Source organism: Manis pentadactyla, chromosome 14 (assembly GCF_030020395.1).
Source record: "Manis pentadactyla isolate mManPen7 chromosome 14, mManPen7.hap1, whole genome shotgun sequence".
Classification (NCBI taxonomy): Eukaryota; Metazoa; Chordata; class Mammalia; order Pholidota; family Manidae; genus Manis; species Manis pentadactyla.
In genome coordinates, this window is record NC_080032.1 from 81316563 (window position 1) to 81330879 (window position 14317).

The 14317-nt window shown below is 37.2% G+C and overlaps 1 protein-coding gene across 1 annotated transcript in view; it reads right to left on the reverse strand.

Moving 5' to 3' along the window:
* ITPR2 (inositol 1,4,5-trisphosphate receptor type 2) overlaps positions 1–14317 on the reverse strand; it is a 445246-nt gene that overhangs the window by 351291 nt on the left and 79638 nt on the right. Inside the window, exons 3-5 of the mRNA XM_036889596.2 lie at positions 10953–11068; positions 9996–10082; positions 7782–7940 (exon numbers count right to left, since the gene is read on the reverse strand). Of these exons, the coding sequence (XP_036745491.2) occupies positions 7782–7940; positions 9996–10082; positions 10953–11068 (362 nt within the window). The remainder of the gene's footprint in view (positions 1–7781; positions 7941–9995; positions 10083–10952; positions 11069–14317) is intronic.

Below are 14317 nucleotides of genomic sequence, written 5' to 3' on the forward strand. Positions count from 1 at the left end.
TCTTAATACAAATAAATAGGTCATTTTACCTCCACACAAGGTCTCAGGCAATGAACACAGCAGATAATAGAGAGTGAATGCATCTACCACAATAAACCAATCTGCCTAAATATTACAACCACTTGAAGTACAAGTAGAAAACCTTATACATTTGTATTACCTCTGGAATAAAAACAAGTCTCCAAATTTGATCTTCCCCATAATCTCAGAAATTTATTAAATATTAATCCCATCTGGATTCAGGAAATGCAGAATTGGATAAGAATTTATAGAAATAGGCTTACTGTATGAGCATGGGGGCCTGGCTCGCTTTTATACTAAATATCCAAAATTAATATTGTTCCTTAAACCTGGTGCTCATTTCTAAATAAGAAAAAAATTAATTCATTATGAGAACAGTGCTCTAGACAATTGAGTCTAAGTTGATTTTTTATTTATGTTATCACTAACAATGTCAAATTTATCTTCAAGAATTTATATTCATAACTCAAATTGTAGGGAAATGAAGTTATGCTTTCTTGATGATATCAGTGAACAGTTTAATTTTACTGTTATTAAACTTCCTTCTTTTGATAAATTCCATTAGAGGGCTTACTACGATAGTATCTATACTCATTTTTAGAATTGCTCACCATCTCAGAAATGGAAACAACTATCTTCTCTGCATATTTCTTATCAACTAAATATTAAAGTAGATTAGTTTGACAGATAACCGAAAAACAAATTAGGACTTAGACAATAAGAATAAATGAAACTTCTCCCTGTATCTTAACCTAAACAAAGACTTTAAGAAGCATAATTTCATATTTTCAATACAAATTAACCTTTTGTGGTTTACATACAGGAGTCTACCAACCATATCTGGAGATTCAAATATGACAGAGAAACCTCAAGTTCACTATTCTAGCAAAGGAAGATTGTTCTTTGGTTTGCAGAAATAGCTTCTATTGTTTGCAGGACTGGTCTGTATTCTTTACCTTGCCTTTCAAGTCCATAATCAGTTGGATGCTGTGACTCACAAAGACCCATTATAGAAGCTCTCTAATTAGGTGCAGATAAGGAAAGATCGTTAAGAAGCAGTGTTAGGTGAGAGGATGATACAGCAGAGCTGGGCTATGTTTCTGTAAAAAAAAGGGAGGGAGGGAGTAAGAATATATGTATGCATAAGAAACCTCTCCAGTGGTTAAGTGTCAAAGAGGGGATGGGAACTGGAGAGATAAAAAGAGAGGATAGGAGATAGACTTTTCAAGATACATCTTACATTGTTTTCTCTCTTTGAACCATGAATCAGTATTTTTTAAGTAAATATGAACAAAAATATATAAAAGTCAACATGACATAAACATATTTCAGCATCCCTCCTAAAACAATAACACTTGTTAATGCACATGATTCAAGGCAGCTCCAAGTGTCAAAACCACGTTAAAATCTGAGCAGTCCTCCCAAATTCCTAGAAAAATACAACCTTCTAAGACTGAACTAGGAAGAAACAGAAAATCTGAACAGAACCATTACCAGCAACAAAATTGAACTAGTAATCAAAAAATTCCCAACAAACAAGAGTCCAAAACCATATGGCTTCACAGTTGAATTCTACCAAACATCTAAAGAAGAGCTAATACCCATCCTCCTGAAAGTATTCCAAAAAGCAGAGGAGGAAGGAATACTTCCAAACTCATCCTATGAAGTCAGCATCAGTCTAATACCAAAACCAGACCAAGACACTATAAAAAAAGAAAAGTTTAGACAGATACCCCTAATGAATATAGTTGCAAAAATGCTCAACAAAATAATGACAAACCAAATTCAAAAATACAATGAAAAGATGACCCATCATGACCAAGTGGGATTTATTCCAGAGATGCAAGGATAGTGCAATATTCATGAATCAATCAATGTCATACACCACATTAACAAATAGGACAAAAACCACATGATCATCTCCATAGATGCTGAAAAAGCATTTGACAAAATTCAACATCTATTCCTGACAAAAACTCTCAACAAAATGAGTATACAGGGTACATACTTCAACATAATAAAGGTCATATATGACAAACCCACAGCTAATATCATACTCAATGGCAAAAAGCTGAAAGCTTTTCCTCTGAGATCAGGAATAAGACCAGGATGTCTACTCTTACTACTTTTATTCAACATAGTACTGGAGGTCCTAGCCACAGCAATCAGGCAACACAAAGAGATAAAAGGCATCCAACTGGTAAGGAAGAAGTAAAACTGTCATTATTTACAGATGACATATTATACATAGAAAACCCTAAAGACTCCACCAAAATACCATTAGAACTAATGACTGGATTCAGCAAAGTTGCAGGGTACAAAATCAATACACAGAAGTCTGTTGCATTCCTATATACTAACAACTAACTAGCAGAAAGAGAAATCAGGAAAACAATTCCATTTATAATTGCATCAAAAAGAATAAAATACCTAGTAATAAACCTAACCAAGGGGGTGACAGACCTGTATTAAAAAAAACTGTAAGACACTCATGAGAAAAACTGAAGACACCAAAAAATGGAAATCTATCCCATGTTCATGGGTAGGAAAAATTAATATAGGGAAAATGACCATTCTACCCAAAGCAATTTACAGATTCAATGTAATCCTTATCAAAATGCCAATGGCATTTTTCAATGAACTAGAGCAAATAATCCTAAAATTCATATGGAACCACAAAAGACTACAAATAGCCAAAACAATCCTGACAAAGAAGAACAAAAATGGGGGGATTACACTCCCTGATTTCAAGATATGCTATAAACTACAATGATCAAAAGAGTATGGTACTGGCACAAGAACAGACCCATAGATCAATGGAACAGAATAGAGCCCAGATATAAACCCATGCATATATGGTCAATTGATATATGATAAAGGAGCCACAAATATATTAACAGGGAAAAGACAGCCTCTTCAATAACTGGTGTTTGGAAATGGACAGCTAAATGCAAGAGAATGAAACGGGATTACTAACTCCATACACAAAAGTAAATTCAAAATGGATCAAAGACCTAAATGTAACACATGAAAACATAAAACTCTTAGAAGAAAACACAGGCAAAAGTCTCTTGAACATAAGTATGAGCAATTTTTTTCCTGGACACATCTCCTCAGGCAAGGGAAACAAAAAATGAACAAGTGGGACTACATCAAACTAAAAAGTTTCTGTACAGTAAAGGACACCATCAGCAGAACAAAAAGGCAACCTATAGTATGGGAGAATATATTCATAAACGATTCATCCAATAAGGATTAAACATCTAAAATATATAAAGAAATCATATGTCTCAACACCAAAAAAAAACAAATAACCTGGTTTAAAAATGGGCAGAGGACCTGAACAGATATTTTTCCAAAGAAGAAATACAAATGGCCAACAGGCACATGAAAAGATGCTCCACATCATTAACCATTAGGGAAATGCAAGTCAAAACCATAATGAGTTATCACCTCACACCATTTAGAATGGCCACTATCCAAAAGACAAGAAATAACAAGAGTTGGTGAGGATGTGGAGAATGGAAACCCTCCTACACTGTTGGTGGGAATGTAAATTGGTACAGCTGGTATGGAAAGCAGTATGGAGGTCCCTCAAAAATATAAAAATAGAAATACCATATGACCCAGTAATTTCACCTCTAGAAATTTACCTGAAAACAAAATCCCTGATTTGATAAGATATATGCACCCCTATGTTTATTGCTGCATTATTTACAATAGCCAAGATATGAAAGCAACCAAAGTACCAAGTATCCATCAATAGATGAATGGATAAAGATGTGATACACACACAGTGGAATATTATTCAGCCATAAAAAGGAAAGAAATCCTGCCATTTGTGACAACATGGATGGACCTAGAGGGTATTATGCTCAGTGAACTAAGACAGTGGAGAAACACAAATACCATAAGATTTCACTTATTTGTGGAATATAAAAACAAACAAATAATGAACAAAATAGCAGTAGACTCATAGATACTGAGAAGTGACTGATGGTGACTATGGGGCGGGGGTTTGGGGAGGGCGAGAGGGGAAGGATATAAAAGGGCACAAAAAACCTCAATCATAAATTGGTCACAGGGATGGTAGTAGAGCACAGAGAACATAGCCAATGGTTCTGTCACATCTTCCTATGCAGATAGTAACTGTGCTGGTGGGGGTGAGGATTTAGTAATAAGGGGAACTGTTGAACCACTGTGTTGTATACTTGAAACCAATACAAGCTTGGATACCAACTTTACTTCAATTAAAAAAAAAGTCTAAGTAATCCTCTGTACTACCAATCCTGGGACTTGATACCACATCCTGCCAGTGCTACATCTGGGCTTCAAATTTCCTAAGGAAATTGGACTTGTTTTACTATGTCATTTTATCTTCACCACATAAGTATTAGCCAGTAAACTGCTAAATATAAGGACATATTTTAGCTACATCCTTCCAACTGAAAGAACGCTTTCAGTTGCACCTATACCCACTGTTGAGTCTTACTCTTTCACTGTGGTTGTCTATAGGCTTTGGATCAGTCCATATGTTACATTTACTTCAGAACAACACTCAGAAAGTCTTCTATATTTTTAAGAGACCAGCCAGAGCCAAATGTTCCAAACTCCAAGGGGCCGTAAGAACAGTATTCATGAGGAGAATCTAACATTGATTTACTAATTTCCAGGTCCTTAGTCTTGTTCTTTACAATGGCTAGTTTGACTAATCAAGCCGTATAAAACTTGCAAATGGAATGGACAAGATGCCAATCAAAAGAAAGAGGAGAGCAAGAAAAAGAAAGAAAAAGGATAGTAAGAGGTAGCGGGAAGAATACAAAAGTGTGTAAAAACGGTCCCTATTCTCAGGGAATTCACATGTAATGAGATTACTTGGGAAGGAGAGAACTTGGTAATATTTTCAAAGGAGCGCAGCACGGGGCCCAGTGCACGGAAGGAGTCAGATGCCTTCTCAGAAGCTGTATTTTTAATACAGAACTTGAGGCTGAAATCATTTTCTGCCATAGCACATTTTAAAACACTCCAATCCCAAAAGCACCTCTATTGAGACTATGTAACAGCCATGTAAGATTCAAGCTGGGATTTTACTGAAAATGAAGAGCAATATAATGCCACTGGCAGCTACTCTTCGGAAGTGGCACCTGGTACGGTAGAAACAACACTGCAGGAGAAGCCGAAACACCAGGGACCTAGTCCCACCTTCACAAGAACTCCAAGGGGTATAGGTTTTGCAAAACAGCAAATTCTACTTGCTTCTTGAGGGGATTCTTTTGCTAAGATTTGAGTTTTTCTCTTGACTGAAAGAATATCTGGCCTTTTATCCCTCTTAAAATCTACCATTAAAGAACTGATGTCTTCTTACATCCAAGTTGAAAATGAAGGATTAACTCTTAAATCCTGGGAAAACAAATGAAAATGAAATATTTTTGCACTCCACTCAAAGCTGCCCCCAGTGACTTTCTGACTGCTCGCTAACAAGCAAGGGCTTCCCTCCAGCTGAAAGATGAGGAATCCATGGATCTGTTTTTCCTCCAAAAGGACTGACCACCCCACAAATCTATAACACACAGGACAAAGAAATGCTCTTAAATGGGGGAAAAATTTTGATTTTTGAAGATAAGAGCATTTTTCTCCCCAGATTTTATCAGCCTCTTTCTTACACTTCATTTTGGTCACTCACTGAATATCTTGTTGGATACTTAAAACCTAAATCACAACTTATTTATTTGCTAAACAGTAAAATATCATTTTAAAAGTCCTTTGAACCTGTCAATCTCCTTTTCTTAGCTTAATATGCTTTTAAAGAAAATCAGTAGCAAACAAACCACTTGTTATGAAGTGATAGGATCTCCAATTGCGATAGTTTGAATGAAGTGATATCATCTTCAATAAAATACAGTAGGCTTGTACTTAGGAAAATGCTGCCTATTCTTAGGAAAGAAAATGAGCAGTTTGACACTATTATTTATGCGGCAAATACAGGGCTATGGGTGTGTTTATGCTTTCACAGCAACCTTAATCACATACAAAAGCTACACAGTGGCGAGCAAAAACAGTGAGCTGTTTCAGCTAAAAGCAATGTGGAAGGTTGTTTTAGCCATGCTTTATGGAGCACATCTACGAATGGAGGATTTCTGTATCACACTTAACAATTACATTGTCCATTTCAACCAAGATGGAGTATTCGGGTGGCCGGGGTTTCTTTCTCCCTTCCCTCCTCCGCTACAACTAATTACTTTAAATAGTTCATTACAATCACCTCTCAGTTGATCCCATAAAAGCTTTTGGGACAGAGAGAGACATAGATAGAATAAATAAATTAACAGATAGAATGAATTAATAAAATCCACAGCCATTCTAAATGCCACAATTTATCCAATCATTTCATCAAATTCCTTCAGAGCTTAAGTTCAGGTTTCATTTGTTTCGATGTTTAATTTTCACTGACCATTGTACAGACAGGACGCTACTCAGTGGGCGGCCAGAGAGGGGACCAAACATACAAGAAAGGGCATCAAGACATAAATTGTTCATAAACTGCATAAGCAGTTCCTGAATATTTGAGAGTTGATTGTAATTTACTCACTGAAATTAAAATACATATCATGCTCACAGCATACATCACTTGATGCCAACAGAAAAAAAAGCAGGAACTTATTTTTCTAAGGATTCTAACACAAGACTGAAAGAGCATTCCATTCCTGCATGCCATGCGTCTCCCACACCTTACCTAACGAGGACAGCACCCGTTAATCTAGTAACCAAATTAAACCATGAGGCTTGCATCCTGTGGAATTGAATTTGTACTTCAAAATTCACTGGAAAAATAGATTCACTACAAAAAAAGACAGTTCTAAGACAAGAAATATCCAAAACATATTTAAAATGCAGTCTGAGTACTGATTGAGAAAACTGTCAGAATGATTATACTTCCATATTGCTTTGAATTTATAATGTTAGTTTTTTAAACTCTCAACTATTTTTCTTAATCAACTGACCCAACATCAGTCAACTAGTCTATATACGAAAGTTACTCAATATTCAGTGTCAACCAGCATTTCTTGAGCAGCTCCCATGTGCACAGATTGTCACCAGCTACTTTATTTACTACACACAAAAATGTCTAACTACTGATGCTATTCAAACATTTTATATAATTTTTATTTTCCCTACTTACAAAGTAGCAGAAAATAATTTAGCAACTACTAAGATTCACATGGTACAATATGCATGTATTCCATAACTTATTTTACATATCTGTCATCAATGAGCAGGTGCCAATCTTTGGCTCATCACATATTATACATCTATTGAGATGTCTAATGTATAGACTGTAAACAGCTTACCATAGAGCCAGTAAATGAAATACTGTCCTGATTCATTGTGTTACTCTATTAAATTCAAAGGGGCAGACAACATTTTCTAAGCACAGTTCTTTTCCCTGAGAGCCATGCCCCCTCCTGATTAGGCAGGGAGGCAAACGCTGTCTCTCTCTTAAAAGGCTCACCCAGTGTTAAGGTTACATCAGTTCTTTCACACGAATGCCACCCAAATGACTTTAATCTGAAGTATGCCTTTTTATGAATCCTGAACACAAGTGTACTACAAATACTTTTAATCTATTAAAGATATTAACACAATGCATTGAAGATTACAAACTGTATTTCCTTTCCTTGTACTTTCTGGATTCTCTCATTTATTAAGAATCATTGTCTTTGTGAAGACACTGTTTCTCTCTTAATTCCATATTTACATACATTGTCACCCTCACTTCTCAGCTTCCAGAAGGGATGAATATAAAACCAAGACCCCTCATTTCCTGCAGCGTCCAGGGACACACGCATGGCATTCTTCTCCAGTAAAGCGGGTAATCTCTTGTTGACAGTCAGATACTTGTTGCTTTTTATATGCAGGAGCTGCAGGGAAAAGACATGGATTACTGTCTCTACTCCTGGATCCCCTCTGTTAATAACATATATATGCTTATACATGTACCATGTGCCAACATAACATGGACTGGGTAGAGATTAAACAAAGGAGATATTTTCAGACAACACATTCACCACCTTTCCAAGTTGGCCTTCTCTGGGTTCCTACTGACCTCCATCCCCAAATATGCTTCATAATGAAGTGGGCACATGAGGAAAACAAACCGGGGGACACCTCTGAATGATTTTTATCTACTGATAAATAATAGAATAAAAGTAGGTTTCCCAAAGGAGACTGGGAGTTTCCTCCAAGCCACATTCTTTCTCCATTCCTGCATGGCCATCAAACAAAATATCTAAAGAATAACCAGGAAACTGAAATAATGCACTCACCCACTTAGTACTATTAACCATCCCTGCCCACAGACAGCCCTAATTCTGCCTCTGTGAGCAGGCAGGCTGTGTGCTCTAAATAAGCTTTGCAACTTCTGCAAGGAGACCCCACATGGGGCTTATATTAATATGAATATCCAGTGAATAGCCAATGAATGTAGAAGCACCAATTCTCAGGTTTTTAGATTCTGTGAACAAAAATCATCTTTCCAAGACATTAACATACTGAGTAGGAAAACAAACCAATAACTTTCTTGTTTATTATTATAATCATTTCAAAAAAGATGGTCATTTTAATATCCTCAATATAAGAAGGAAATTATCTCCTAAGCCAATGAAAACCCTTACAGGCCAACCCCACTCCTTGCAATCCACCAAGTAAGAGCGCGTGGCTCAGTTCCTAACTGACCATGCAAACATCTGCACTTCCGGTTCTTGATGAGAACCATAAGCTCCACTTCCTGCCACTTCAGAGTAATCAAAAATTTGGTGAAGAGAAATGATTTATGGAGGACTGCCCAAAGGACATGCAGCCCGCCCTTGACACATGTGTCAATCACACAGTCTATCATTAGATTAAGTCATCCATTTGGGGAGTTGCTGACCCAGGACTTCTCATCTTGTCCCAGTAGAGTAAGGCTTTGACTGTCCTGAGCTCTGCCATGTTGCCACTGTCCAATAACAAAATAGCATGGATATTATTTTTTAAAACAGCTCTATGAAGCACCTCATGGTAGTATTTACTTTAAGGAAGTTGTCAAAGCTGTTGTTCACTGTATTAAACAGTGTCCTCTTCATGAGAGCTTGCTGAAGAAATACTCCTTTGGTCTTCTTCCTGGAGATGTTGGTACTTCTAGGCCTCTGACTTAGTTCTATGCTGTGGACCTCCTATGCATCTGATGGACTAGATTATGCTTCCCTGACAGCTAAGTGAGCAAACAAAGAGGCCTCAAGCCAAAATTTACCAGACTTAACAACATGGTTTTATAAACACGCCTTACCCCTGACTTCACCTTACTCGTTCAACCATTATTTTCCCTTTAAACCACTCGCCTTATTTATTTCTGTTTTACCTTGTTATGTGGTATGTATTTTTGCAAATGCCTTACATTCTTTTTGGGGAAAATATTAAAACAAATAACCAAGTAAAACGCTAAAAGATCTAAGCGAAGCGCAGGAAAGGAATGCAACTGAGATAAATCAGCATGCGTCCTAATTGAAATACAAGACCTTCTCATAACAACTCAAGGATGATTTCCATCTAAAAGTACAATTTGAGAACTCTCCTCTCTCTAAAAAATGAAAAGATAAAACTTCCTATGTTACACGTTAGTCCCATTAACTCTAAAAGGACTATTTTATCACAGACGCTTAGAAATTCTATGTTTCCCATTTTCTTCTTTTGATGTAACAACCTGTGCTTGTGCGTACATCTAGGCTAGCTCACTTCTTCATGCCTATACAACCAGACTTACTCCCAAACATTTAGAATAGGGTGCTGAATACCAACTGAAAATATCACAATATCTATAATTCCCACCAAAAAACAAGTTATTGTATCTCAAAATCTCAATGCAGTTTGGCATTCCTACCAAATGCAAATTACCCATCAAATATGCACCTCTTTTAAGAGAAAGGAAAGAGACTTACTTGTATAACATTACTGTATTTCACAATTTCTCCCAACAGTTTCTTATTCTCTGATTCATTTTGTTTTTGTTCCAGTTCTGCAGCATGCTATAAAATGATTGCCAAATATTTAATGTGGAAACATAGAAACAGAGTACAGTAATCTATCAGTCAACTCCTAACTTGATACAATAATTGGGAAAGAAATAACTCCTAACTTCAACAATAATTGAGAAAGAAGTAAGTCCTTTTAGGAACAAAGAATACAACCATGAAAAAAGCAGGCTGGCTGCTTTATTCTTGGTGCTGATTTATTGGGGATAGGAGCATGGAGGGAGGCACTAAGTAAATAAATGAGTATAATATAGTATGATAATTCTCTCAATTTAATGCTGAAATGTGGCCAAAAGTGGCTTGGGATATGTTTATTAAAAATTTCAGAGAAGTTCTAGACACTTTGGGCTTATATTATTATTTCAGAAGGAATATCACTAGAGAACCCAATCAGGAGAGCAGGTGAATTTCAAAAGTCTCAAAATACAGTTTTATTTCTGAAATTAACAGGAATTTTTAATATCAAAATTTAAGCTCAATCATATTTATACTCAGCACAAACCAGAAACAATAGACTTTCCTTTGTTTCAACAGTGTTTCAGGAAAAAAATTAAGTACTATGCCAAGCAAAATATAACTGGATTTGGTATTAATACAAGGATTCTGAATCGGTTTCCACTTAGATGTGAATCTTTGAATTAACCTGACACACCCTAAAAAACAGCACCAGGAATGTAGTACCTACATGCCAGGAAATCAGTAGTCACACCCTACAACTTAAAAAGTTCTCTTTATTTTCAGTGTGTTGCTAGAGGTATTCTAAATCTCTTTGTATCAAATGAAATCAGAGGGCTACAAAGCAGACACTTTGTTATTGCTGTTCTTGGTCTAGCCTAAGCGGACAAATGGAAACCTGGATCTTACCTGTAATTTCTTGAGCAGGGCTGCCTCTGTGTGGTTCCCTTGTTTGGCTTGCTTAGCCTTCCAATACTGTTTCTGGGCAGAATATCGGTTCATGGGGCATACCTTAAAGAGGCAGTCTATGACAGACCAACAAACAAACACTGTAACTAAAGCGACCAGTGTTTCTGAGATGTTTCTTATAGCCTAGGATTGGAATCTTGGAATCCCTAAATATAAAGAACATGTAACAATCATCTACCCCATAGATCAGTCAACTCCTAACTTCATCCAAAACATCCTTTTCAAACAATTAGACTGTTAGAGTACTTCCTTCATTAGCTGGGGTTTTTTAAAGGATACCATAGCTAGTGTAATAGATAAAGAAATCAAACCATGTAATCATAACATGGTAAGGCCATTCTTAATTATAATGGGTGTGTGTACCTGGTGTTAGAACGTGAATAGAATGAGGTTAGTGACTTATGTTGCTTTATCTGACTTTGAACTATTAATTAATTACTTAACTATGGCAGATATCTTTGACAGCTTAGTGATATAAGCAGCAGAAACAATCGGTGACAATAACCACGTCTCAGTCATGCTCTGCCCAAGTTTCCACATACCTGGAGACAAGGTGGTGTGAACTCAGAGACACAGTGTGTTATGTGCGAAAGACGAAGCAAACCAAAAATCAAAAAAAGCTAAACCAAGATCACAGCCCAAATTCTACTACTAAATATCAAGACAGGAAATCATAGTGGAATAATATAGTTAGTAGTACCTCTAAGTCAGAAAGCTAAATATTTTTTTTTCTTTCTATGAGGAAAATGAAAACTTAACTAAACAATTCTTCCATATGCTAATGTTTTGTTATTTGTGGAATGAATTACAATCTAGAAGGAAGGATCAACTCCCGATGTTCTATGATAAAGGAATCCAAACATTATTTTTCTCACAAATTGTGTGAGTCCAAAATGGCAGATTTACTTTGGTTGATATGTTAATATTTAAGGCCATTCCCATTTTTCAAATATGCATCACAGAAATAAAAATCAGTCAACTCAAACATCCATTTTAGCCACATTCTTGACTATTTTATATATATATGCACATTCTATTATTCTCTTTAAAATTAACTATAAGCTTAAACGATGGACTTGATCTCTTCAAATCTCACTCTCTTGTGGTTCTAATGGCATAAATGATCAAGAAATATTACTGCAATTTTTAAAAATAATTTTAAAATACAGAAGAAATAATGACTTTTTTCTATAACTTGTAATGATAAACACAAATTCTACTCATTGCCCCCACCTCATACACACATAGGCTATAGAAGGCTGATTATTAATTTCTGGCTTAAAAGTTACTGATGTGAATAAGTAAAAATTTTATAAATAGCAGAACACAGCCTTCTAACTGCTAAAAGTAAGCTGAGAGACTGTTATATTTCAGTCTGACACAGCTATCACCACTTGGCACATGTGTGTAAAAACCAAATAAGTAGACCTGAACATTGTTCATAAGCCTTAGAAATTATTTTCTACATATTAGCAACTACAAAGAGAATATACAAATTTTTTCAAATACAAATACAGAGGATGTTCACAGGTATCACCAAAAGAATGTTCCCAATTAATGCATCAAACTATTTTGACTGTCCTATATTAAGCAAGTGACCAAATGTTACAGTTTTAGTGTAGCAAAAAGCACAAATCCATATTCAAGTAGACCTGAACTCTATAACCTGCAGCCTATACTGCTGACTTAATTCATGCATGAAAAGAAAAGAGAAAGACTGACTGTTCCTCTCTATTATTCATTAGGAAATGGACCTTTAACAGACAAAATATTGTTTCTCATTTCTAGCCCACCCCAGTAGCACTCCTAATTAGTGGTTATCTGTGTGTGTGGGTGTCCTGATCCTGACTGCTGTGGCTGAGATTACTGTGAAGTGAAGCCAAACATTCAGTCATCCCTGGTCAGGTTGTGGTGCTAAGGATCAGACCCCGTCCCCAGAAAGTTCACAGCCTAGTGAGTGACACAGCCATCTACCAATTCACCATGTGTTGACATTTCACAGTGGAGCTCTAGTCAAGGTGCTGAGGCCAACTTCACCAGAGGAGGTCAGAACAGCCTTCCCAAAGGAGAAGACAGAAGCCTAGTTTTAAAGAACCAACACTAATTCAGCACAAATGCTCAGAACAGACAGGCAGTCCAAAAAGAGCAAAAGTCTGGGATGCAAAGCAGAGAAGGAGAACACCAATGGACCCACTTCGTGCAGGAAAGCTAGGGCCTCGGCCATGAAATAAAAATGGAGTGGCTGGCTGAGGTCAGGTCTGCAGAGTGGAGGTGCTACCTCAGGAGTCTGGCTGTCATCCTGTGGGAAAGGGCAAACTCGCAAAGGGTCGTGGGCTCTCACAGCACGTGAAACATGACAACGCACCCAAGAGGCAAGAAGGGCAGCCCAAGGGCCCACTGCCAGTCTGCTGAGACAGGGAGGATCTGAGGCCAAGCTGCCTGGTGACTGCAGGGTAGCCACAGACGTAAAAGAAAGCATCAGAACCAAAAGGCTTAATAACCCATCAGGTGTGTGGTGGGGAAGGCGAGCGAGAGGTGAGAGAAGAAGGCTGGTGAGCAAGCTGCCACCCACGCGCCTCAGATACAAAGCCTTAGATCTCAGGAGCCCTTCCCGTTTCCAGAGCCTTGGTTTTACGGTCCTCCTCAGCCCCCCACAGATGGCATCTCACTCTCCAGTCCACTAAGTCCCTGATCTGTTTCTGTTTTTTGCATGGGAACTAGCAGTGCAGGACTATTTTGGTAGATGGAAGGCACCGTAGGGCATACACAGACTTTGGTCAAATGCTTTTGTTGTCGTTCGTGGTGTGTGTGCGTGGTCCTCTCTGCCTCCTTTAGAAAAAGATAAAAATCTACTGGTCTTGGGTTGGTCTCACCATTTGTCTGATTCTAAGTTTATTGCATAATGAAAGTGTTACTAATACCTGTCATGCCTAATTCACAGGCTGCTGAGATGGGCAAAAAAAAACCTGTGTGAAAGTGCTTTGTGAACTTTAAGCCCTATCGTAAATGTAAGGTGTTATTACTGATATTACATCACTCGTTCATCTATAGCTTCACTAAGATTAAGAGATGAGCTGTCAGCAGACAGTGAGAAAAAGTGGAGCCCTCAGATTAAACCTGAACACAAACTTAAAAGTACCCAATACACTAGGTGTCCATGCCTTCAGTTTTTTTAAGATGCTACGATGTGTTTTTGCATAACATTCTCCAATTCCCTGAAACAGCATGGCAGTGAACAGAGGATGCAATCTCTGTTACTCTGTAATACCCTTTCAAATATGCAGGTGCAATCCCGAACACCGGCA